Below are 25,893 nucleotides of genomic sequence, written 5' to 3' on the forward strand. Positions count from 1 at the left end.
GGGCGCCGGCGGGAGAAGCGAGGGGGCTGCCGAGCCCCGCTGGCCGCCCGCGGCGCCCAGGGCGCCGGCGGCCGCGCCGCTGCCGCCTCCCCCGGGGGCGCCTCGCTCCGCCATGGCCGAGGAGGAGCGCGACTTCCCCCTTCGGCCGCGCCGCGCGATCCGACTCCTGTTGCCCCGCGCGCTCCCGAGGAGGGGGCGGAGCGCGAGCCGAGGGGGCGGGGCTCCGAGGGGGCGGGGCGGGGGAGAAAAACAACGGAGGTTCAGTGGGCGCGAATACGCGTGACAGGACGCGGGGAGGGGCGGGCAGGTTTAACGGTTCTCGCGCGCTGATTGGTCCACACGACCTTTCGTCTTCTCTCTCTCGCGCGTGCGCCCCGGAGACTGCGACGGGGAGAGAGAGGGGGGGAAGGCTCTTGCCGAAGCGTGGATTGGCTGGAGGGAGCCTTCCCTCGCGCTCGGGGCAGGGCGAAAAGGCTCTCGCGCGCGGATTGGCCGCCCCGCCCTTCCCATGCCTTCCGTGGCGCGCGCGCTCGCCCGTCCTGAGGCGAAACCGCGAACTGAGGGGCGGATGAGGAGGGACGCAAAACCCCGCCAAGTTTGCCAGGGGATGAAATTCGCACCAGGGAACACCAGTATAAATCACACACCGTGTACGATTGAGTCAAAGAACCAAGTGCCGTGTTTTTACTGCAGTAAATTCGACCTGCCCCCCCTTGAAAAAGCGTATTTTGTGTGACGCAGAAGAACGTGCAGCTGCGAGGCCCACCCTCCCTGCAAGAAATCGGGGCAGTCTAGCCCTCTCGTCACTTCTCTTCCCCTCATAGGGAAACGGAAAAGCTTACCTGCATTGTAAAACTACCTGCAGATCTCTTCAGGCCAGAGGGGCTGAAATTCTTTCAGTTCAAAGTCTGGATTCAGTTTTCCACAAGAGCTGAAATTCCTAGGGGCTGCGTTGCAATGGCTGACAAGATCAAAGACACGGGGGAAAGAACCGGAATATAAATTACCAGTACAGTGCGGCTTAATATCACAAAATTGATCTTAGAGCTGGCGTGGTGCTTCAAGTGTAGGGCTAGAGACACAAGAGATTCAGATTCTGATCCCCAGTCGAACATGAAGCGCACCAGGTGACTTTGGGCCCCTCACTTGCAGCCTGATCTACCTCACAGGGCTGTTGTGGCAAAACAGAACCATGTAAACCACCTTGAGTTCTTCACAGGAGGAAGCATATAAACGAAAAGATATTTCCAACCTTCTAGAATGGGAGGTAACTGAACAAGGCTTGGAAAACCACCAAATGGTCCATGTGCGCAGGGATGGGTATGATCATCTGCCAGTCCCACAGAAGGTTTACTCCCCCCCCCATAGGTTTTCCTGTTATATTTACAAAAAGAGAAAAAACCAGCATTAAAAACCCCTTGAACACCAGTACTTTTATCTTCCCCTATTCAAAAGCAAGATGAGGGTTTTGCAATATAAATGTCAAAGTCACTGCCTTTGCATAACAAGTTTAAGCTGTTAAATTGAAAAAAGCTAAAAGCAGAATTCCTAAAACTATAGAAAATCTCAAACCACTGCCACCATATGGAAACTATCGTGGTCAGCTTATCTTGTAACTAGTGGAAGAGACAAGTGACACATTAGCCTAGGCAGATTCCAGAAAAGCAGCTAGTTAGTTCCTCTTATAAGCCAGGAGAAGATCCAATATTCAGTTTATCAATTAACCCAAAAATAAAGGCATGTGATCACAAATGGGTGATTAAAGGTGGCTTCACACTGTCACAGAGGACAGATGCAAGCCAGCTGATGCAAAGGGTTGTAGTCAGTTTTCTCAGCCCTCTGACACTTCATCCACCAGTTTTCACTTTATTTCTAAACCCAACTCACACCAGTGATTGACACCCACACCCCTCATGCTCCCGCACAATCCTGCCTCCTCAAGCATATAATCAAGAGAGACCCTCTTTGGCATCTTACAGCTGCCAGATATGTTGTTCCTCCGAGCCAGGCGGCCTCTTTGGTTTCTTCAGAGAAAATTTTGTTTGACCTGTTCTGGAATGGGATTAATCCACCAATTTTACATTGCAATTCTTGAGCTGTTTATTTTTTAGAGCTTTTATAGGACTGGTTTTGGAGCTTTTAAAACTGGATTGCTATAAATCACCTTCAAGAGCAAATAGTGGGATAGAATATAGGACCAAGATTAAGAAGATTTGGGTTCTAGCCCCCAGTCACAAAGCTCACTGGAGGACTTTGCCTGAGCTCCTTATTTTCTTAAGTTATCCTATCAGTTTGTCAAGATAAACATCAAGAAAAATAACCATGAAGTCACCTAGGATTCCTTGCAAAAGGAAAAAAGACAGGAATAACCATAGTATATTTTAATACAAACATTTCAATATAATATACATCCCTGAATAATTAAAATCACAAGTTTAAGTTGGTAAACAGCAAAGAGCACTATGAACCACCCCATTTGATAAATAACCACTCATGGGTAGAACCAAGAAAGGTTTATTGAGCAAGTCATTTCTAAATACTTATAGGCATGTTAATAAGCTCAGAACAAGAACGCTGGGAAATGTTTTCTTTCAGTCAGATTACTCATCATTTTCATAGTCGGCTGGGTTCTTCCTTTTCAACCGTTCAAATTCTTGGGTTCCCCAGGAATAAATGAGATAGCCACTAGCAAGTGCTTAAGAGATTAAAAAGGACAAATTAGCTATACATGTTAAAATACCCAGTGCATTTGCTCACCCTGTTCCACTCCCGTCTCTTGCCTACAACCCTTTTGCTCCCTCAAAGAATTCTCCCACAGCTCTTGGCTCCTTGCCCTTGTATCCTACTGTAACAATCTAAGTATGTGTAATTAAATGACCACATATCCTTTGATCATTGTGTCATTTCAAAAAGCATGCAGGAATGGAACACCATCCATTAAAACCACCAGGGAATATAAAATGGCCTTCCCAGTTTTGTGGGATTACAACTCCCACGGGCCATGCTGGCTGGAGGTGATGGGGGTCCGGAATTTGGCAACATCAAAAAAAGCAGTCTCGTTCACACACAGCAGCTTAGTTATCAGGAAAGCCTGGGAATAGCAATAACTTTGAATTTCTGAATTCCCTTGATTTTCTCTTGCTAGGTCTAGACTTTCAGCCCATCTTGTGTGACCCAGTGTGCCTTTTGTTGCTTTAAAACTGGAGGGCAGAACCACTTTCAGAGGGTCAAACTCCATTTCAAAAATGCTTCTGCATACCAGTAGTGAGCAGAACAGAAAGCAAAAAAAGGGGCCAGGCCAAAATACCAAAAATGCCAGCTTATTTTAGCTTGAAGTTCTTAATGTCATTTCGACCTTTTGGAATAGGGAAAAACTGTACAAAGGAGTAAGTCACCAGTCAGTGGCTGGGAAGAGGAGGTAGGCGGTCCCATCACCCTGGGAACTGTAAGGGACCAGATTTGGCTGTAAGGCTCAATTCAAAAGGTTTGCAAACTACACCTGCCAAAGCATCCCACAAGGTTACAGTTCACAAACAGAAATATAGGTGATCTTTCTTAAAAACCTGAAGCTAACTATTTTATTCTGAGCTGCAACTTCCTGGTTGCGATTCTCTTTAGTATCCATGTGCTTTCAGAGGTGACTATTTCAGTACATAAAGTTATATTGCCTCAAACTCACCCTTCCCATAAAATCTTAACACAGCTGAAATGCCACACAGTAACTAAACATAAGTCTACATCACTGCAGTAGTATTTGTTTCCTGTTTTAAATCTGTCTGTATCCCTAACCCTTCCTCAGCTGTCTCCCTTGTACCTATTTATCCTTATTTTAACTCTTCTCCCCACGCTTTGCAAAGTGCCATGCACTAGGCCAGCAGGACTACAATACCCACATACCTCCAATTTCTTCTGATGCTGAGTATTACTGCAGTCACCTGCAAATCCCTCTGCATACTTAGAAATGAGCTATGTCAATGCCAGTCATTAGCATCAGTGCTGATGAATAACTGGCAGCCAGACTGGTAATTACATCTTAATTGGAGTCAGAGGAAAGGCACACAGGTGAAGTGGCCTCACCTGCCAAAAGGGCAAGGAAGTGGCTTCTACTGACTTGCCCATCTTAATTGAGATGCTCATTATATGCCAGTGCATTCATTGCATAACTGTCCTCATGTAACATTGTTTTTGTTTCCATTTGCATTGGAAAACACCCTGGGTTAAAATCTTTGCAGGACAGAAATGCCTTAAAAATGCAAATCAGAGTAGCCTATGAAAGCCAATGCCTATTACCAATAATTAAACAGATTGTCACTTTAGCTTGCTCTCTTCCTCCACCTAGCGCTTCCAGTATAGACCTGAGAGAGAAGCAACCTATTTAAACAATGTAATCTGATCCGGGCTTCATGCCCACCTCCTCTTCCCAAAGTAATTGCAAACAGGAAGACACTGCTTCCTCTCCCCCATCTCCCTTTCATTATTCTGGGAATGAGATCTCCAAAGTGGTCTCTGCCAGTCTCCCTGCCCTCCTGATTCTTAGTGTATTTATAAGTAATCAGATAACTTTAAAAAATGGGAGCCTGGTATGCTGCAAAGGGAAGCGTTACCACCCTGTAGAATGCAAGGATGCTACTGGAGGGCATCTATGCGCAAGCCCCCTTTTGCCATGCCCTTGAGTTATTGGGAAAACCTTTCACCTCTGTGGTTTCTCTTGTTGGAAATGTGTGATCGGTAACCAGCTGCGACAACCATTTCATGCACAGGCAAGCTGACACCACCCCCAGCCAGCCATGATATCCTTTTAATAGCAGAGTATCTGGAATAGTCACTGAAAATTCAAATGTGTCCTATGGCCAGTGGGATTCTGTAGCCAGCCAACCCTCTCGTCAGCTCTGAATATCACCATTAATATCAAAGCACTACTCTTGGCCATAGAAGGTGGGAGCCCTCTAAGAGAGCAACTACCAAATGAATGGAAGGCACAGCAGCACAATGAGAGGTTTTTTCCCCACTTACGAGGTGCCACACGGAAGATATATGAATTAATTCGCCTCCAAAGGTTGACAACTTCTTTGGACATATTTTTAGGAAAAAGTCTTTGTTCAAACGGAGACAATTTGTAGGTGATCATATGCCGCATTCGTACTAAGTTTCCAAGGTGCACACCCATCTTGAAAAGCTGTTCTGTAGCAGAGAATGAGACAAAGAAAGGCCAATGGTGTAGTTGCACCTTCCTTAGCACAGGTAGCAGTTTTCCGGTGGACCAACTTGCGAAAGTTTCCCTTAGATCACAAAAATACGGAACTGCAGACCAGTTACTCTTAAATGCACTTCAAAAATCATTTTGTTCACATAACCATATCCATTAAACCATAATATGAATCACTTTCTTTAACTCACATGACTAAATAAGATAGGTTACTGTGAGTTCAGTGGCACAGCAGTAGCTAAGCCATATCATGGCTGGAAGTCATTTTACTCTAAGCGTAGGAGAGTTCATCAATGGCTTGCCCCCACCAATTAAACTGAATATTTCAAAGGACAACCTGCCAGAAAAGCTCAGAAATTTGAATAAAGCTTGCAAAGTTTTAATACTGCAGGATTATTTTCAAGAAGTCATGTCACCGGGGTTTGGACAACACAAGCCACACCTGGGCAAGTGATTGGATCCCATCACATACTGTGCTGATTCAGGGTGATGGAATTTGTAATCCTACACATCCATAGGAAGACCTGGGTATACAGCACTGTTTATTGGCAGACTTCCCCACCTTGTGCCTTCTGCAGACCATGGGCTACAACACCATCATGCAAAGCAACCATATCTTTTAAACAATGGCCTGCTACACACCTAGGTACTGGACATACACCAGCAAAATGTAATTTTAACATATGAGTTTATATTATGAATGGGGTTCTGCCCTGTTGCCACTCAGGAACTGGCAAAAAGCAGCAGATGGAAAAGTCATATCAACAGCAGCAGATGTGGCTAAGACCTAGAGAGTGAGCAATTTTCATTATTATTATTATAACATTTCTATGCCGCCCCTTGCCGAAACCTCGGGGCGGCTTACAACACAATAAAATACATTGAAATACAGTAGCACATAATAAATTACCATTAAATACAAAAATACAAAAAATACATTGATTTACAAATATAAGATTAAAATTATCAGTATAAATTAAGTAAATAAAAATATAGGAGGAGAAAGAGAAGGAAGAAGAAGTTGCCCTGGCCAGATCATATATTTTAACAATTAAAATGATGTTTAAATAAAAAGGTCTTTACCTGGCGCCGAAAGACCAGTAACGACGGTGCCAGGCGGACCTCTTTGGGGAGTGAATTCCATAGGTTGGGTGCCACCGCAGAGAAAGCCCTCCTCCGAGTACTTACTCTCCTAATTTCTTTCATGGAGGGTTCCCGGAGAAGGGCCTCTCCCGCAGATCTCAAGGGGCGGTCGGGCATATACGGACATAAGCGCTCGTTCAGGTAGCCAGGACCCAAGCCGTTTAGGGCTTTATAGGTCATAATCAACACCTTGAATTGGGCCCGGGCTTCAATGGGAAGCCAGTGAAGCTGACGGAGGACTGGAGTCATGTGAGCATAACGCCCCGTCCCCGTCAGCAGCCTGGCAGCTCTATTTTGCACCAATTGAAGTGTTTGGACTGTCTTCAGGGGCAGCCCCACGTAAAGCGCATTACAGAAGTCTAGGCAGGAAGTCACCATAAGCTATCAGTGCCTTTAAACATCAAAACAAAAACCATGTTATGTATTCATCTGCACATTTTGTCAGCCTGCCTGGAGATAGGCATGGAAACACCAGCTCCTGCTAGGATTTTTAAAGTACCATTTTTAATGATTCTCTTGCATCCTTAAGTGTAAGTGTTGCAAGCTCCTTTTGATGACTCCAGACCAAAAACAGGATGCATAAACCTAGCAGGTGGAAAGCAAAGCATAAGCATGTACATGATTGCAACATCATTCCTAAGCAGGTATGCCTAGACTTACATCTTCAGATAGACCTGGGGAGGGCCCCAATTTGAGAAAACCTGAAGAGGTGCTGCCCCATTAGCACTGGCAGCTCTAAGCTTCATGGACCAACAGTCCAATCAGTGCAACGCAACTTCCCAGCTTCCTGTGTGCTTTACACTGTACACAGAAGGGCTGGGATCAGTGCGCAGCAGCGCCTCTGCATGCAAAAGGTGCCACCTTCAATGCTTTGCATCATCCACTACGAGCAAGAAGAGACTGCCAGTCAGCCTAGATAAGGCTTCTCCAGCTCGGTATCAAGTGAGACGCTGAGTCGGAGTGATAGGAGTTGTAGTCCTATACATCCAGAGAAAAGATGTGCATACAGCTCTGCTTGTCTACAGCTTTCACCAACCTGCTACCCTCCAGAGAGACTGGTCTACAACTTCAAGCCTCCCCGCAAAAGCATGACTGGCTGGGGATGCTGGGACTTGTAATCCTACACCTCTGAAGGGCGCCAGGTTGGCGTAAACTGAACCAGAGAGTCAAAATATCGGTTGCCTTCCTTCCGAGAGATGCCTGCAAACCGAAAGCGGGCTCCAAGCCCCTCTCCTACAGAAAAATAGAGGAGAGAGGAGGGTCCCCCCCCGCCTCACCCCACAAGCTACCCACCAGTCCAGCTACCCACCAGTCCAGCGTCCTCCGCAAAGGTCACCGCTTCCCTCTCCAGCCCAGTCGCGAAATTCAGACCGTCTGTCTGCGCGATGACGCCACTTCCGGATCGCCCAGCACTAACTGACATCACTGCGCATGCTCGCCCCCGCCGCGTTCGCGGAAAACCCGACCGCCTCTTCATCGAGAGGTTTTATAGGGACGCGCCGCTTCGGGTTGCACACAGTGCGCATGCGTAATTGCTTTGCGCCTCTTTAAAAGCAGAGGCTGCGGGGTGGGGCCTTTTTTCTCGGGCGGTCTTGGCCACAGGTGGGAAGGAACCCGTACTAATAATGGCGGTGCTGTATCGCTGACCTTTAAGCGCGCAGGCGCGGAGCTGGCGTTCGGTGGCTGTCGCGGGGCCTCATGGGAAGATGTCGGCGCTCAGGTCGCTGTGGAGATTGCGGGCACCTTCAGGGTCATGGATACAGGGAATTGCGCTGGGGGCAGCGCCCCGCAGGTAGTGTTCCTTTTCCCACGTCGAGAGGGGAAATATATTTTTTTTCTAATAGAGCGTCTTATTATGGTGTAATAACTCCTGTCTTGCTCCTAGTTAATTGCTAGCTAACTGTCAAGTTCCTAGTCCTCTTGAGGTGCATATTTTGAAGCCCATGCATTGCTTTTCCCCCTGTACATAAGGGTGGGTAGTGGTCTCTTAATAGTGAAGGAAAACGAGCTGTAAATGTGCAGAGGCATGCGTCCACCCTGTTGTATAATACATTCCTTGCTCAGGCCATTGTTTGAAATAGGCTCAGGGAATGAGCTGTGGTTCATATTGCACCTTGCTAGTACCCAGCTATAGCCCTTCTTTTCTCTGTTACACGCTATGTAATGGGGAGTCAGTGAAGCTGACGGAGGACTGGAGTCATGTGAGCACAACACCCAGTCCCCGTCAGCAACCTGGCAGCTCTATTTTGTACCATTTGAAATGCATTGAGACACTTCCCACTGATACAAATAAATGCTTGAAACTGCAGCTTTGGTGTTTTAAATAAAGGCCTTGCCCCATCAGGAATGGTTTTTGCTGCTTAACAGTTCTTATTTGTTCCTTTTTCTGCAGAAATAAGAATCCTTGATAGAGGCACACTCCTCCAGCCTTCCCCAAGTTGGCAGCTGCTGGATGTTTTGTATTTCAGTTCCCATCAGCCCTAGCCAGTATGGGCGACAGCCAGGAATGCTGGGAGTTGCAGTCCAAAGCATCTGGAAGGCACCACCATGGGGAAAGCCTTGACATTTTCTCCCTTTTAGCTCCTTAATAAAAATGTACTTTAACTGGTTGCTACTTCTCAAACTTAAAATCCATGATCTTTATCAGTGACTTCATTGTATGTGTGTTGTGTATTTCATTCTGACAGTTTATAAAATAAATTGTAGTGCATCTCTATGTATATTTAGGCAGAAAAAAAACATTTCCCACTGTGCCCCAGTCAGCCATGCCTGGAGCTGCAAGACTTTCCCCCCATCTAAGTAGGCATAGGATTGTGCCCTGCATACATTTGGGCTTCCTTTCTCTCTGTGTGTCTTCATCTTGCGGCTTTTCCCAAACTGGAGATACAGGGTCAGCCAAGGATCCGTTGCCATATGGCAGGGCCCTAAGTTAGTGATGGAAGAGCTGCTGCATCATGGAATCTCCCACTCTTAATGTTTTCATCCTTTCCTCAGGGGAAAGCAGTGGCAGCCCGACGTGGACTATGTCAAGCAATATGGAGGTGCTGTCATGTACCCCACCAAAGAAACAGAGAAATGGGTTCCTCCTCCATGGAATGGTGAGTTTCTCCTGGGACCCCGGAGAGCCACCCTGCTTCCGTTCGACCACATCAGACTAGCTGGGCCGGTGCTTAACTCGGCGGAAGCCAGCTTCCTGTGCTCCTTCGGCAGAGGGAGTGAGGCACCTCGCTGGGCGTTGTGCCGTTGCTGCTTGGAACCCAAGGCTTTGGGAGCAGCACTGATTAGATTGGAACATCAGGCTAGGAAAACCTACATCTACTCACTGCTCTGCAAAGAAGCTTATGAGCTGGCTTGGAGCCATCTCTTTCTCTGCCTAAGTTTGGGTCGATGTGAGAAGAGAAGAACTGATATTCTGTCCTGAGCAACCTGTAGGGAACATGGGATATGGGATCTAAACAGGGGTAATGATGAGGAGTGGCATTGTAAACAGTGAGAAAGCTCTGGGAGTGGCTTGTATTAGCATCGCTAGCATAAAATGCACTTTTTGAAAGATGTTCAAAACCAGCATGCTTGTTAGTTGGCTTTTAAAGAAAATGCTTGGATAGTGATGTGCTTCTTTGTTGTTCAAGGTGGTTTATTCTGCTGGGAACCAACCACTGTATCAGGGTGGTTCTTAAAGATTAGGAGAAATTCTTTCATCACTTAAACCTGTTGGCCCTGCTGAGGACAAATTTGCCCCGTTCTCTGTGTGGGAACCTTTCCAATGTTTGGGTTTTTCTCTTCCCTTTTCCTTCCTCTTATTTAGGAGGGAGGTGCAGGATTGAATCTGGGAACTTGTGAAGGTAAAACACAATCCTCTGACCGAATAGCTCAGGAGTGGGAAAGCAGAACCCTGCAGATGTTGCCAGACTACATCTCCTATCAGCCTTAACCACTGGCTGCTGGGAGCAGCAATTCAGCCATGTTCGAAGGCTCACCTGTTCCCTAACTTTCGACCAATGTCTCCCCTCCCTCTATATATTGTCACAGGAAAGAAAAATTTTATCACTCTGCTGTAGTTGTGTATTTTATGATTCTCACTGCACCTTTTAGTGACTAATGCTTGGGCATTTTGAAGGTACTCTGGGAGCCTGTGCTGACAAACAGTGTATTGACTCCATACAGCAAAATGTAGTAGCAGGGAAACCTCAAGAACATTTTGCACTCATTCCTGGTATACAAGCATCACCTGTGGCTGCAAATACAAGCATAAGTATCAAAGGCAAGAGTATGTGCTCTCAACTTGGATCCGTCTTCATGTGCATTTTCCCACTTTTTGGAATATGTGCTATCAGTCTGCCCACAAAACCACAGGACCTAAGATTTCTGCACACAAACTCGGTGCTTGATTTGACTCTGGGGGAGCCCCGAGGGAGCTATTCCAGTAGATTGACCTTTATTGCAGCCTGAGAGGTATGGGGGATTTTTGCGTGGTGCTGCAAACCGCCCTCGTCAATACACCTCTCAGCACCCCATCACTGCCCCGGCCTGCACTGGGGCATAATAATGGGCGGGTTTGCTGCATAATATTTTCTCAGCTTAACCTGCAGTGAGGTAGCAGTAATGGTGAGAGTGAGACTGCAGGTTCAGTGTAAACTGTAGAGTGCCTGACTTGCCATATTCTCTGCTAACTACTCTGAGGCTGTTCCAAGTCGCTTTCTCACCGCTTTGAAGTACAGAATGGGAACAGCGAGCTGCAGTTTGTCCTGGTGGCTTGTTTTTCCTGTCCTTCACATTAGATAAAAGCTTACTGCAGGAGCGCCTTCATTTCTTGGGTGCAATTAGTAAGCTTCGGCGAATGGGGCGGCATAAAAATGTTTTAATAAATAAAAAAATTAGTTGTTTGCTGCCAGATGAAAGTGAGAGTGCTATTACATCGTGGCCTTATCATACTGGATTTTCCCACTGATCTCTAAGGAGGGGGCTCACTTCCATCCCTGGAAACATTTACAAATAGTTCTTCCATGTGAACCAGGAAACGATGTATCCGGCCATAATGGGATGGTTCTCACTTCCTGTTTTGAGATCTGTCATCTCCCTCTGCCCAGTGGTACTTGTCCCTCTCCAAAAGGGAAAGAATAAGAGAAAAGGAGGGGAAGAGATGGACCCGCCCAGCTTCCCGTCTCTCCCTTACGAACCACATTGCCTTGCCTGTTCTCTTCTGCCCTGAGCAGATAAGGACCCGTTCATGGAGAAGAAAGTCTCCAACCTGACCATCAACTTTGGGCCCCAGCACCCGGCGGCTCACGGGGTCTTGCGTTTGGTGATGGAGCTGAGCGGGGAGACCGTGAAGAGGTGCGACCCTCACATTGGCTTGCTCCACCGGGCCACGGAGAAGCTGATCGAGTACAAGACCTACCTGCAGGTGACGCTGCGCAGGAACCGTTGTTGTTCGGAGCACGGAACTGTGCACTCGAGGGTTGGCTTGCCTTTGAGCTGCTTGGGTTAATGTGACAGTGTCCCTTGCGTAACAACCGCAGCCCCCAAGCGCCTGACTGTGCCACCCAGAGCATCGTGTCCAGCTGGACTGTGCTACCCAGAGCATCGTGTCCAGCTGGAAGCCAGGGAGGCCAAGGGTCAGAATTACATACCAGCCTTTCCCCACCTGCTCTGTGGCAGCCCCTTAGAAATGGCATGGAGAGTCCCCTCCCTCGGGGGGGGGGGGGCGGTAGGGCTGCCCCAGGGCAGGGGCCATGCAGAGAGGACCAGTGGGCATTGCCTTCTTCAGGCCAGGCAGACGCAGCGTGTCCAGCCACTGGCCAAGCTTCCTCAGAGGCCTTGCTGTATCCAGCTTAGGCTGTTCTCCCTTGACGAAGCCAAGTCCCTTAGGTACCGTATTAGAAATCAGGACACCCGTTTCCAATAGCTAGCGACAGAGGCAGCCCTCAGCATTTCAGGCACGTCTCCATTCGTCTTTGACACTTTGCTTCTGTCTCAGGCTCTGCCCTACTTTGACCGGCTGGACTATGTCTCCATGATGTGCAACGAGCAGGCCTATTCCTTAGCGGTGGAGAAACTGCTCAATATCCGTCCGCCTCTAAGGGCTCAGTGGATCCGAGGTGAGTGAGCAAGCCGAGGGGCTGGGGAAGCTGTGCTTGGAGCCAGCAGATGCTCCAGCACCGATACCTGGCGCTTCTTGGTGCAGGGATGTTAGTGGGAAACCTAGCTCCCAACTGAGGACAGGGTGGGTGGGAGGGGACTGCCCACCCCCCACTCTTTGGGAACCCTGCTTTGATAAACCATGTGAAAGAGCTACATGCTGCCACACGCAGCCCATTCACACACCCCCCCCCCCCCCCCCGGCTTTGTGAGACTGCATAAACAAGTCAGGAAGAACCAAATTGACGTGTCGTCTGAACCCGGGTTTATGATCAAGTGCATCCAAAGAAGCCAGAATTCTTAAGCGAACCGCACAGCCCAGCTTGCCGTTTTGACTTGTTGGGGTGGACTTCATAAGGGCAGGCCCAGGTGCTGTGCGACCCTCTTCTCCGGGCTTGCCTCACCCACTTGGGCAAAGGGGGGATGGATGGGTTGTGTGAACAAAGCTCGGATAAACCAGCAGTGGGCCAAGTCTGCCCCTCCAGGTGGTGTTGGAGCTCCAACAGAAGGCAGCCCTCCTGGTTGCGGCTCGCGGGTGCTGAAACGTCCTCTTGAGGGGGTCAAGGGTAGGTCCCTTTTGGCTGGCCTTCTGCCGGCTGTCTGCAACATTTTTATACAGGCAGGCATGGCTGTGTAAGCTGGTTCGTTGAGGAACTGTTAACGTGGCTTTCACTCTATTGCCTGTTTTTAGCCGTACATTTAATGCAGTTGTTTCATGAGGGTTTTAATTCAGCTCTTATTTTAAAGGCTGGTTGGTCCTCTGGAGCACTATTTATTTTGTTGGTGGAAAGGAGGAGTGTAATTCAAAAATCCCAGCCGTTGCTAGCGAAGCCAATGGTGAGGGAAGGCAGCAGTCGCAGGTCAACATCTGGATCAGTCTCGTCCAGGCCGGGGCTCCCCACAGCTCCCAACATTCTTAGCCACACCGGGCAAGAATTCATACCTGGAGGCTGTTCATCTGGGGAAAGCTGATGTGGAAAGGCCACTCTCTCCGCACTGCAGGCACCAACACCAGTGCTAGTCCCAGGCTTGCGCTGTTGAATTGGCGACTTTTCCCCCCCCCCCCCCCACCGACCTGCATGTTCCTAGTTTTGCATGCTGCCGGCTAACAAGGATCTCTCTGCCTCCCTGCCAGTCCTCTTCAGTGAAATCACGCGGCTCCTGAACCACATCATGGCCATCACCACCCACGCCCTGGACATTGGGGCCATGACGCCCTTCTTCTGGATGTTTGAGGAGCGGGAAAAGGTAAGGGCCTGCTCGCCTCTGCAAGGCCCTGCCCAGCCAGTAAGCAGGACGGGACCCCAGTGCTGGTGTTTGGGGGCTCTGCAGCCATAGGCTGCCCTGGAGGACCCCCCTGAGAACCGCGGCTGATGGGGGGCAGCAAAGAGGCCCTGTGTCTGTGGGCACAGGGGAGCAGGTGACATAATTCTTTTTCTCGGAACAGAATCTGGCTAGCGAAGTGTTGAGAGCCCTTGTGTTGTGTCGTGTGGTGTTGGGCCTCACACTGCCTGCCATGCTGTGCGGCAGACCCGGTGCTTCCAGCAAAGGGCGTCTGTGTGACCAGGCCAGGCCAAGGAGCAAAAAAAGGCGCCTTTTTCTGCCTCCAATTTGTGTGGCTCTGCTAGGAGAAGCCAGTGATGCCAAATTTCTCTCCCGCAACTCCGGTCCTTTCCTTGCAGATGTTTGAATTCTACGAGCGAGTCTCTGGGGCCCGCATGCATGCCGCTTACATCCGTCCAGGGGGCGTCCATCAGGTAAGACGGCATCTTTGGGGACCAGCAGGGTTTGGCTGTGGGTGTGGTACGTGTGCAGTCCGATACCTGCCTTCTGCCCCTTTACAATACAGGTAGAGGCTCATGTGATAAAATTCTCCACCATAGCAAAGCTTATATTAAATCCCTGTGCAGAAGGAAAAAATGCTGCATTTTCTGCCAGGGGACCAGTGGCCACTGGGAGGCTGCCCCATCATGGCAAGGAGGAAGACCACTGGCCCATGAAAGAACCAATTCTCCAGCCTTGGCTTTTCCTCTGCCCTCCTCATCACATTTTCCTTACATGCAGTGTCTATTACTCTGTCTGCAGGCAACGATATTCTGTTAATATCTGTACACTCTCCAGAAAACCACGGGTGCTTTATAAGTGTTACATCAAGAGTAGAGACCCCTCTCTACCCTTGCTTGGTGGTGGACCAACTTCCCGTCATCAGACCATTAGCAGTGCTTTACTGGGACTCAGGCAGGCTAGCCAGACACTGTCTGTGGCTGCTTGCCGACACGCGCTCCCATCGTCTTCCTCTCTCTTGGCACTCAGGACATGCCGCTGGGGCTGATGGATGACATATATGAGTTTGTGAAGAATTTCTCCTGCCGGATAGACGAGGTGGAAGAGGTGAGGCATGAGTGACGTTCCGAGTGACGTTTCCAAGTGACTTTCTGAGAAAGCGAAGCCGGCTTCTGCCCCCTTGTTGCAGGTTTACAAATCAGGCAAACAACAAAATCTTCTCTCATACTTTTCAACCGGCCTGTAACTCAAGTTTTCTGGGTGACGTACAATCCATTAAAAGTATAAAACATAAGCTATAAAGCAAGGATGTAGAGGGAAGGAGGCACAAGCCGAGAGAACCAGCAACACAAAGTAAGAATAGTTAGGGGTGAAGATGGCCCGTTCGGCTGGTAAATTTTCTAGGATATGCCATTCAATTCCTCAATGCCAAGTTTTCCTTTCGGGGGGCCTGGGTTGGAAACAGTTGGTATTCCATGCCTGCAGAGCATTCTGTCATTCTGGGGATGTTTTTCCTGGCAATTTTTCTTCCCAATGAAAGTCTTGTAGTTGCCCCAAGTAGAATTTGTCGGGCCAATCTATCTAGCTGAAATCTCTGTATGTTCACGTTTTACTGGTGTTAGCTTAACAGAAAGCAATTGAAAATCTGACATCTCATGTCTAATTTTAATCAGAAGGGCATATGTGCACAGCCCCCTTGGGGCATTAAATGTGCCGGGCAGCCACGCAAGCAAGCAAGCAGGGCTGCGCTGGTTCTGCCTCCACACTGCACACGGCCTTCTCCTTCTGATGCCCTTAGCATGCAAAACAGAATGGCGGGAAACTGTCAGCAGGACCTAGAAGCCGCTTGTAGAAGAAACCAGCCTGCCTGTCCCTAGTCTGCCAAACAACCATTTTCTAGGCGGGTGGGTGTGTCGTGAGTGGAGCCGGGGGTCAGACTAGATGGCCTGGGAGACCCCTTCTGACTCACTCTGTTTCTATGTTTCACCTGGGTTTCCCATAGAGCTAATTTTGCTTGAGCAGGAATTAATCAAATTCATTTATTTGACTGCTCCGTTAGTCGTAAGGTTCTCTGGGAGGTTCATAACATATGATCCAGCAATTAAAACTTATATAATTCATAGTGTATTGGACAGGTCACAACATAACAGCCAGCAATAAAGATAAATCAAAAGAATAGATATAAGATTGAATGCTCAGTATATTAAACTATTTAAAATCTTACTTGAAGTTCAGAAAGATAAAAATCTGGTGGTAAAAGTGCAATATGGCAGTAAAATAGCAACATGAAGCCATAAAAAGCATCATTAATATGAAATGTGCCAAGCCTCTCAGTGCTGGAACAGGGTTAGGGTGGTTGTTGTTAGTCGTGAAGTCATGTCCGACCCATCGCGACCCCGTGGACAACACTCCTCCAGGCCTTCCTGTCCTCCACCATCCCCCAGAGTCCATCTAAGCTCACGCCGACTGCTTCATTGACCCCATCCAGCCACCTCATCCTCTGCCGTCCCCTCCTTCTTTTGCCATCTACTGTTCCCAGCATCAGGCTCTTCTCCAGGGAGTCCTTCCTTCTCATTAGGTGGCCAAAGTATTTGAGTTTCATCCTCAGTACCTGGCCTTCTAAAGAGCAGTCAGGGTTGATCTCTAGGACTGACCGGTTTGATCACCTTGCTGCCCAAGGGACTTGCAGGAGTCTCCTCCAGCACCACAATTCAAAGGCCTCAATCCTTCGGCGCTCAGCCTTCCTTCTGGCCCAGCTTTCACAGCCATACATTGCAACCGGGAAAACCACAGCCTTGACTATACACACTTTGGTCGGCAGGGTGATGCCTCTGCTTTTTAGTAGGGTACTGTATGGTGTAATGTGGAGAACCTAGTGCAGTTTTTAATGCGTACACACAGGCCATGCAGGGGGGCTATTCAGTCTGTGAGAGGCATTTATAAAACCTCCTTCCCTACAAAAGCTTTTCTGTGGAGTCCCCAGGCAAAGATCCACTTCAATCCCCCAGTATTTAGAGTCCGGTTCTGACCCAGTTGCTGTGTGAAGATTTTGCTGGAATGGAGATTCTGTGCATTGCAGACAAACACACTCTTTGTATGGTATTCCTTTCAGAGCTCATTTCTTTGGTGCTTATTTTATTTGTATTTTGCTGTTGGGTTTTCCTGTCTGGTGACTTTCTGTACAAGATGCTTTAAGGCTACATTTTGCCATGGCGAGCAATGCATAGGCTTATTGGGAGTAAGTGAATGCTTTGAGCATTTGTCCCGCTTTAAAAGAACTTAGCAGGTTCTGGAGCAGTCTCTCCCAGCTTGGTGCCTTCTAGATATTTTGAACTTCAACTCCCAGCAGCCCCAGCTCCAGTTTGGCCCATTTGGTGTCTTAACCCCTGACTCTGTAGCAGGACTAAGTTGCCCTGTCTTATTTTGCTCTTGCAGATGCTCACCAACAACCGAATCTGGAAGAACCGCACAGTTGATATCGGAGTGGTAACAGTGGAGGACGCGCTCAATTACGGTTTTAGGTGACAGACTCTGCCAAGGGGCACTCAGATCTGGTGGGAGGAATCAGAGCAACCCCCTTTCTCATTGTGGAAGTGAAATGCCTGGAATGTCCCCTGGGCCGAGTTCTCCCTTGCAGATAAAAATTTGACCTCACTTGCATGGTAATGCCAACCATGGATGAAACAGCCCAAGTGGGAGAGAGCAGGCGGTGTCCCGTCTTCCTCCCCAAGCGGGTGCATTGTAAGCAAGCAGGCCACACGAACCTGGTTTGGGGGCTGAACAGCCCTGAAGCCTGGAGACCCTTCACACTTGATGCTCAGCTGCTTATAAAGGCATGTCAGATGGGTGGCGAAGTCACGGCAGAAGTGCCAGGCGAACCGCAAGTAGACGTCCGTCTTCCCTGCTTGTTCCCAACAGCCCGTGGGTTGTTTAAGCCGTGGTTTGGTATGGGCAAACTGGCCAGCTGTGTTCAAAGAGCAGGCATGGCTTTTGACAGCCCTGCTTTGGCACGGGGGCAGGGTGGGGTGGGGAATCTTCTTTCAGCTTCAGGACTTACATTCCAGTCCTGGGCATGCTGCAAGCAGAAGAGATGGGGACACAACCACGATCTTTTAAAGTTTTTCTTGCCTGAATCTTAGAAAAAGCATTTCAAACTTTTGGAATGGGGAAACTGCACAAAAGCTGGGAAACTACCAAGAGTTTACAGAGGGGGAAAGAAGATGGGTGAGCAGGAAAAGGTTGACCTGGCCTCCTGGGAGGCCCCAGGGGCCTGAATTTGGGCCCCTGGCCTGAGGTTCTGTTGCCCTGCTCTAGCAGAAACTCGTTGACATCCTCCAGCAGCTTCCATGGGAGACTGATGCAGGCTGAGGGATGTGGGATTGCCGTCCAGCTCACTCGGAGAGCACCCTTCCCGGTGTAAGGTTTAACCAGGACTTGTTTTCCTTAACCCTGGTTAATATCCGAGTGGGACTGAAGGGGCCCAAAGCACACAAGTGTACACAATCCCACTTCCTGGCTTTGAATGACAGTGGTTCACATAAACCGGGTTGACAGAATTCAAGAACAGAAGGTGTTGCATAAGCAACGTGGGAAGGAACTGAGCGAGTGGCTTGGCCCCGTCCTCCTCCTGACCTGTCGCAGGCCCGGGAGTTTGGCACGCTGCGCCTTTTCCAGCCAGGCCGTTTGCAAAGACCCCTGAACACGCAGGGGGGGCAAGACGTGGCCCTTTGGACAGTTGGGTGTCCGAGGCCCATCGCTCCTCATTTTTGGCGATGCTGTCTAGAGCGAGGGGCAGCTGGAGGGCTGCAGGTCGCCCGCCCAACGCGTTCCAAAGCCATCTTGCCTTTAGCTTTGGTCTCTCGTTCCGCTTCTCCGCCTGCATCGTGTGCGTTTTCTCCCTGTTTCACCCACAGTGGAGTGATGCTTCGCGGCTCGGGCATCCAGTGGGATCTCCGCAAGACTCAGCCTTACGACGTCTATGACCAGGTGGAATTCGACGTCCCGATCGGGTCCAGGGGCGACTGCTATGACAGGTGCGGTGCCCGTTTGCAGAGGGGAGGAGAATCGGGTGCACGGCCAGCGCTTGCTGTGGGGACTCGCCTGGCCTTCTCTCCTTCCCCACAGCCAGGGAAGCTCCCAAGGGGCTGCTGGGGAAGCTTGGTTCAGTTCTACAGGTCGTCCCTTCTCTTGCGATCCTGGGGTTGTTATTGATTCGGTTTCTACCCTGCCCCGTTAGCCATACAGCTAATGACTTATTCCAAGTCCCCAGATTCAAGTCACAAAAACAGCCAGACACATTAATTGTGGTCACTGCCCCCTTCCTCACATACGGCCGTTGAGCTGCCTTATATCTGCAGCCTTCCTCCAGCTGCCATCTCCAAAGGGATGCTCAGAGAAAAGTAACCAGGAAACAGAAACAGCGCGAGTCGGAAAGAGCCATCTAGTCTGACCCCCGGCTCCAGCTAGCTCTGCTCATGACAAGAAGACGGCCTTCCCAGTGGTAGCCCCCTAATTGTGGACGGGCCTCACCCCCAAGGCCTGCAAGGGGCAGAGAAAGAAGAAGAAGAATTAAGTGGGCCTTCTGTTGGGCTGGTGGAGAACAGCTCTTGTGCTCAACTTTGAAGGGAGGGAGAGACGTGACCCCCTGGCATTCAGGGCTTGGCCTCAGACCACGAGAGAGAACACCCCGTCAGCCCCTTGCAGCTGGCGCCTGCCATGTTAGAAGATGGCCTCCGATGTCCCCCCCCCCCCCACTACCTTCCCATCTTCCTTGGAATTTGCTTTTTCTCGCACCGTGTCCTAGCAACAGCAGCATCCTTGCTTTCTGCTGGGCAGGTACCTGTGCCGAGTGGAAGAGATGCGCCAGTCCCTCCGCATCATTCTGCAGGCTCTCAACAAGATGCCTGAGGGGGAGATCAAGGTGGATGATGCAAAGATCGCTCCCCCAAAAAGAGCGGAGATGAAGGTGAGATGGCGCTGCTGGCTAGCCAGCACCCTCTTCTGGCCAAGCATGGGACCACCTTGCTCTGGTTGATACGGTGTCTCTTCTTTTTCTGTCCCATGTCCTAGACTTCCATGGAGGCCTTGATCCACCACTTCAAGCTGTACACAGAGGGCTACCAGGTCCCTCCCGGGGCTACATACACAGCCATTGAAGCTCCCAAGGTATTTATTTATTTATTTATTTATTATTTTATTTTATTTATTAAAACATTTTTATGCCGCCCCATTCGCCGAAGCCTCGGGGCGGCTTACAACAATAAATTAAATAACTATAATCATAAATTAAAAATGTAAACATAAGAATAAAATACAATCATACAATATAAAATAAGCCACCCTGGCCAGGTACCAGTGTATCCCAGTATACTATAAACTGGAACAGACTTTCAGGGTCGTCTTAGGTTTTATTAGAGCCCCAAGGTTGGACATATGTGTAAACGTACACAGAAACTTAAGGAATGCGGCACTTGCCAAGCCCGAGAATGTGTGTACAATACCACGCTCTCAGTGCTACCACTCAAACATCCATCCTACTTATTTTATTTATTAATCGATTTAGAATATTTTTATCCTGTCATATACAATCCATTTGTTCCAGGATGGCTTAAATATAAATAGCAATAAATACACAAACAATCAAAAAATTCAATATCAAAACAAAATGTGACTGAGTTTACAATAAAACCAGATTAAAATTATTTAGACCTTAAAATGTTGGGCAAAGAAAAAGGGTTTTTTTCCCCAGACATCTCAATTTCAGCGATCTAATTGTCGTCATGGTTGCCTGGGCTTAAGGAACAGAGAGAAAACAAAGCTTGTCTTTCAGCATTGTTTGCAAATTGGCCTTGTTTCCCTCCCATCTTGCTTGTTACAGTTCACGGTCAGCTTAAGTCTAGGAGATCCATCACTCATAATCAATTGCTCATGATAAAGCTTTTTTTTTTTTTAGAAAACGTCTTTAAGTCCTTTTAAACATACAAAAATATTATCTGCTGCTCTGGGTTAGTTGCAACATCAAGAGTGGGTTCAAACAAGGAGGATGAAGATTTGAACACGGTTAAGGAAGTTGGGCAGCATCGCAGGGTTTCTGGGTCTGGACGCATCTTCTGGGAAGACCCTGTCCCATCCTCCATGCCTCAGATGTGGACTGGGGCGTATGGACATGAAGACTATCCAGACTGCTCTTTAGCTTTGGCATAGCAGGCGCCTTCATTCCTACCCTTGATAGGAAAGACGAGCCCCTGCTTCATTTTAACTGGGACTTTATCTTGTATGAAATCCTAATTTATTTCTGAAAGCGTAAATATTTCCACATGAAATGAGGCCTGGCTTAGGTTGAGTCGTGTCTTCTCCCTCCTAACTCTCCATTACTCGTTTGACGGGCGTCCGATCGCATCACCATGCGAATTCTGGATTTCTCCTCTGGATTCTCTGGGCAGCTCTTGCCCCTTCCCCAAAGCAGCGGTTTTAAATGGCTTGTCAACACCTACCAGGAAGCATCATCTCTACATGGCCTGGTGGGTCACCCCAGCCCATCCCTAATTCTGCATGGATTGTGGAGCAGAGCGCTCAGGTTGGAAGAGTGTGAGCTGGAAGTGTGGAAGGCCAGGAAATGGAAGCGGAGCATACAGGGAAAAAAGGCTTTTGCTCTGGTCCTTTCCATCTTTACTGTGGGCGTGCCCAGGCTCACCCCTTTCCCAGGCCATTCAAGTTCAGCAGGGGCAAAGCTGTTAGCCGTCCAGAGACGTTAGTAATTGGATGGCATACAACTTTTATAAAGAAAAGACAAAAAGACAGAAAGCAGAATGGTCCACGCCTCATACAATGACGGGAGACCTGCCCTATCTTAAGCAAGCTTTTCTGTAGCAGCCGTTTCTCTCTCCGGCTGGAGAGCAAATCCCAGACTCACTTATAAGAGCTGCTGTCAGCATTTAGAAAACCTGCCAAAGGTCAGCTGCGTCTCAGATTCCCAGCGCTGTGAGATTCTCCTTCCCTCCTGCCCTTGGGTGGCCTGGCCCAACGAATCCTAATTGTCCTCTCTGCCTTCTTGTGCTACAGGGAGAGTTCGGTGTGTACCTGGTCTCGGATGGCAGCAGCCGGCCCTACCGCTGTAAGATTAAGGCTCCTGGTTTTGCCCATCTGGTAAGAGAAGCACAGCTATTCTGGGGCTTGGATGGGTGTGGGTGGGAAAGAGGAAGTCTGGCTGTTGGGTAGAGTAGAAATAAATTGCCGAGTTGTTAAAATTGGGCGTCGTTCCTGCTCGGTGCATGGCTTGCGCCCTCAAGAACGGTTGCTTGGGTGCCTCTGGCTCAGTGAAGGGGTGAGGCACCTCGTCCTCAAACTGGGCCCTCGCTTGGCAGGCAGAGGCCTGGCCCTGCTGGCGTCTCTTCCACCCCGCTCTGAACCCTTGACTGCTGCACAGGCTTGGGGTTGGGAGCAGTCCGCCTTTGCCCGGCCTTCAGGGGGGTGCGGCATCCTCTCCCAGGACTCCGGGTGTGCACGGGCCTTCTAGTGTAGGACGACAGGCTGTGGCAGGACGTGTGTCGGGGTTCCTCAGCATGTTTTGCTTGTCATTTGTCCTCCTGAGATTGTTGGCAAATAGAAGAGCACCGAACCTGAACTTCCTTCCTTCCTTCCTTCCTTCCTTCCTTCCTTCCTTCCTCCCTCATGTTTCTCTTCTTGCTCTTGATGTCAGGGAAAATATCATGCTCACAGCACACACACACAGAACAGAAACCTGGGTCTCCCTCCTGCGGTTTGGGGGTATGGATGTGGGAACTGGTGGCTTTCCCACATGTGACAGGCACTCCGAAACCGCCCCGGAGCAAGAAGCTTGAAGTATCTTTGAGACAGAAAAGCTGCTTGCTGTCAGTCTCACCTCTTGTTCATGGAGGCTCGCTTAGAATTTGTTTCCCTCCGATGGTGCAGAGAGGCAGTAATTTCTTAGGTCAGCAAATCTTCCCGCTCCTTGTATCTGTTTACTTCAAGGAAAGTCCTAGTCAGTTTCTCTGATCCCACGCCTCCTCTGCCATTTCGGGCCAGCACAGTCCATAATTTTAATGGCAGAGGAATTTAGTTGCTTCAGAACCAAACCAACCAACCCAAACCCTGTTTTCTTTTCATCCTTGTCTCTGCCCGCAGGCTGGCTTGGACATGATGTCCAGAGGCCACATGCTTGCTGACGTGGTCGCCATCATTGGTAAGTCTGGCTGTGATTGCCTTCTGCCCCCCGTTGGGAGCTGGAGTTTTGTGCGGGGAAGAACTGGGGAAGGGATTAGTTCCCTAGGAAGAACAAGGACAGCCCTGTCGGATCACAGCAAGGGCCCGTCTTGTCGGTATTCCAGTCACACAACTGCCAACAGCTCCGCAGCAGGATCTGAGTGCACCCACAACACACCCCCAGTTGCCTAGCGACTGGTGTATGGCGACATTCTGCCTTTGCAACTGGAGAGGGCCGGTCACCATGAGGACTAGTAGCCCTGGACAGCCTTCTCCTCCATGAATTCGTCCAGTCCCCTTTTAGAGCTGTCCAAACTGGTGGCCCTCCCTGTATCTCATGGGAGTGAGTCCCTGAATTTAACTCTGCCGTGTGAAGAAATCCTTCCTTTTAGCTGTCCCAAATCTCCCCCCATTCAGTGGCATGGGATGGACCAGGGTCCTAGTATTATGGTGGCGCTGGGAGGAAAGCTTGTCTCTCCACTTTCTCCATGTGGTGCTCCATTTTGCACGTCTCTAATATTTTCAGTCTGTCCTTTGGAGCTGTCCCATGGGGTAGCTCAGGCGGAAAGGTGCTGCCAACCCCAAGTCTCGAGTTTGCTGACTTTCCACTTTTGAGTAATACAGTTCTATAACTCTGCCTCTTCTCCTCCTCCTCCTCCTCCTCAGGCACCCAGGACATTGTCTTTGGCGAAGTGGATAGATAAGTATTGCCCCACCCGGGTCGCGTGTCGAACCGAAGCCGAGCCTTGCACCCAGGGCCTCGGGTGCCTGCACACACCACGGGAGTCCACCCTCCATCCTTTTTCACCTGTGTCTCTGCATGCAGTCGTGTGCGGCCCTCCTCGTGCTGCTGGCAGAGCTTCGCGAAAACAATTAAAAATCTCGTGTCATCCTCATTTACTTATTCGCAGACTGATATGCCGCTTTCTCTCGAACAAGATTCCCAAGCAGTAAGAAAGAAAAAAGACACCCAATAGCAGAATTAAAATATTTAAAGCTCAGTTAAATCAATAAAATGGGGGCTGGACAGTCAGTCAAATGTCCTTCAGCCGGCACCTGAAAGAACGCTACAGCGGAGCCCACCTGACACAGTTCAGCACAGGGGAAGGCAACACACTGAAGGCCGTGCTCTGAACAGGGTCTAAACGGACCTCAGGTCCGTGCAGAGCCCCCAGGAGTGCCTCATTGGATTACTGCAGCGACCAGCCCTGCTGGGAAGGGAGAAAGGGGCTCTGATATCCAGGCGGTTTAGGGATTCAGATCCCAAAACCTGGCTTGGGAGCAAGTGGCTAATGCAAGAGTGATGGTGTGAAGAATCTGCCACCGGATCTGGCGGGTTTCTCCTCCCCGCCTCACCCGACCTCCCTTGGCTTCCTCTTTGCATCAGGTGTCACTTCTGGAGTACCTTCCCCTCTCAGCACTGGGCAGCTTTTCAGCTCTTCCTTCCCTCTCATGGTGAATCAGCTGTTGGCAACAGCTTCCCCTCTTGTGGCGGTTTGTTTGTGTGGGTTTTTGGGGAGCACCTCACTTCCTTACCCCTGTTGGGTGCCTAAAAGCTTCAGCACGCCTCTTACCTTAAGCTCGGCCTCCGCTTGCTCGGCACCCTCCAGAGGCCCCAATTCCTGGCATTTTGACTCTGCTGGATGGAGCTGATGGGCCCGGGAGTCCCAAGCATCCAGAGAGGACCAGACTGGAGATGGGTGTTGTAGGCAGTATGTTCTGAAACTGAGCCAGGAAGCCACACAGTCTCCTCAAAGGGCTTTCTCAGCATCTTGCAGTCTCACTGTGTGGAGAGGCCCGGCACATGGAGCATGTGATTGGCAGGCACTGGGTCTCAGGTTTCATCCACGATGCTTGCCAACTCCAGGGCAAATAAATACTGGTCTTTCTATTAGAAGCTTTGGCAAAACCAAAACTGTAAAAAAAAAAAAGAGAGAGAGAGGAAAGAATAGAATATAAAATGGCAATTAACCTTATGCTTCAACCAAGCTGGATCAAATATCCACAGGTATATATATCTGCATTAAAGAGCGGCCTTAATATGCCACGCATTCAAATGCTGAAAGCGTCATTAAACGTCTCAGTCTCTACTGCATTACTGGATGTGAGCGTTTATCCTTCTGCTGTTGTAATACTTATCTTGCGTCTGTCAAAAGTGAGTAGAAAGTCTGTTTGTTGAATGTATCAATTTAAGGAAGTAGATTATTTAAAAGAACATGTGCATCAGAGCTTAAATAGTGCTTCCATGATGAGTTTATTCATATTATAACATGTTTCCAACTGAGACTAAGTTAGGGTGAGTATTGGTTTGGGTGCTTTTACAGTGGCTGGGAATGAGGGGAGCTGCAGTTCATCTCTTGGTGTACAGAGAACACCAAGTTGGGGAATTCTGTTATATTTTAAATTAAGGGGGGGAACCTTCAAAATTTCAATAAATGCATTTTTCTGTGAAATATACAGCTAAAACAACTATGCAAAAATCAACATCTCTGTGTTCTTCATCACCTTAACAGTCAAGTGAATGAGTTTTCAAATTGGCCAGATTTTTAGATGCAGGCTGGGCTGAGCAAGACGGACTTACTGAACATACCTTCTGACTTTAGCTCTTGTCTGCTAGTTTACAGTAGAAACCATCAGCTTGATTTGGGATCACATAAAATTGTGGCTTGTAGTGATTGTAGTTAAAAACCCACACTGTGAAGTGAGCTACCAAGGATGAGTCGGGAAACCACAGCTTAGAGAAGAGGTAGAAAATCTAGGGTCCAAGATCCAGACGATCTTTCCTAGGATTCTGGCCCAACCCACTGGAGTTTCCCCGTGGCTGCATTCTTGTCCCCTTTCCCCTGACTACCAGTTCTTTGGTCATTTCTGGTAAACCATGGTCTGTCAGTTCCGAAGAA

At 49.1% G+C, this 25,893-nt stretch overlaps 2 protein-coding genes across 2 annotated transcripts; one reads left to right on the top strand and one right to left on the bottom strand.

Moving 5' to 3' along the window:
- Positions 1-2,498: 2,498 nt before the first annotated feature.
- On the bottom strand, positions 2,499-6,309 carry LOC123032585 (cytochrome b-c1 complex subunit 8). Its single transcript, XM_044448594.1, has 3 exons — positions 6,290-6,309; positions 5,014-5,181; positions 2,499-2,695 (listed from the first exon to the last, which is right to left on the bottom strand). The coding sequence occupies exons 2-3, from the start codon at positions 5,165-5,167 to the stop codon at positions 2,601-2,603; spliced, it is 249 nt and encodes an 82-aa protein (XP_044304529.1). The 5' UTR covers positions 5,168-5,181; positions 6,290-6,309; the 3' UTR covers positions 2,499-2,600.
- Positions 6,310-7,919: 1,610 nt separating this feature from the next.
- On the top strand, positions 7,920-25,473 carry NDUFS2 (NADH:ubiquinone oxidoreductase core subunit S2). Its single transcript, XM_044448592.1, has 14 exons — positions 7,920-8,141; positions 9,344-9,447; positions 11,563-11,753; positions 12,327-12,447; positions 13,623-13,735; positions 14,170-14,244; positions 14,801-14,878; positions 17,207-17,292; positions 18,685-18,804; positions 19,607-19,736; positions 19,841-19,936; positions 21,833-21,916; positions 22,916-22,973; positions 23,660-25,473. Exons 1-14 carry the CDS (start codon positions 8,056-8,058, stop codon positions 23,695-23,697), a joined length of 1,380 nt encoding a protein of 459 aa, XP_044304527.1. The 5' UTR covers positions 7,920-8,055; the 3' UTR covers positions 23,698-25,473.
- The last annotated feature ends 420 nt before the right edge of the window (positions 25,474-25,893 follow it).

Source organism: Varanus komodoensis, unplaced genomic scaffold (genome assembly GCF_004798865.1).
Source record: "Varanus komodoensis strain SLA01 unplaced genomic scaffold, ASM479886v1 scaffold55, whole genome shotgun sequence".
NCBI classification, from domain to species: Eukaryota; Metazoa; Chordata; class Lepidosauria; order Squamata; family Varanidae; genus Varanus; species Varanus komodoensis.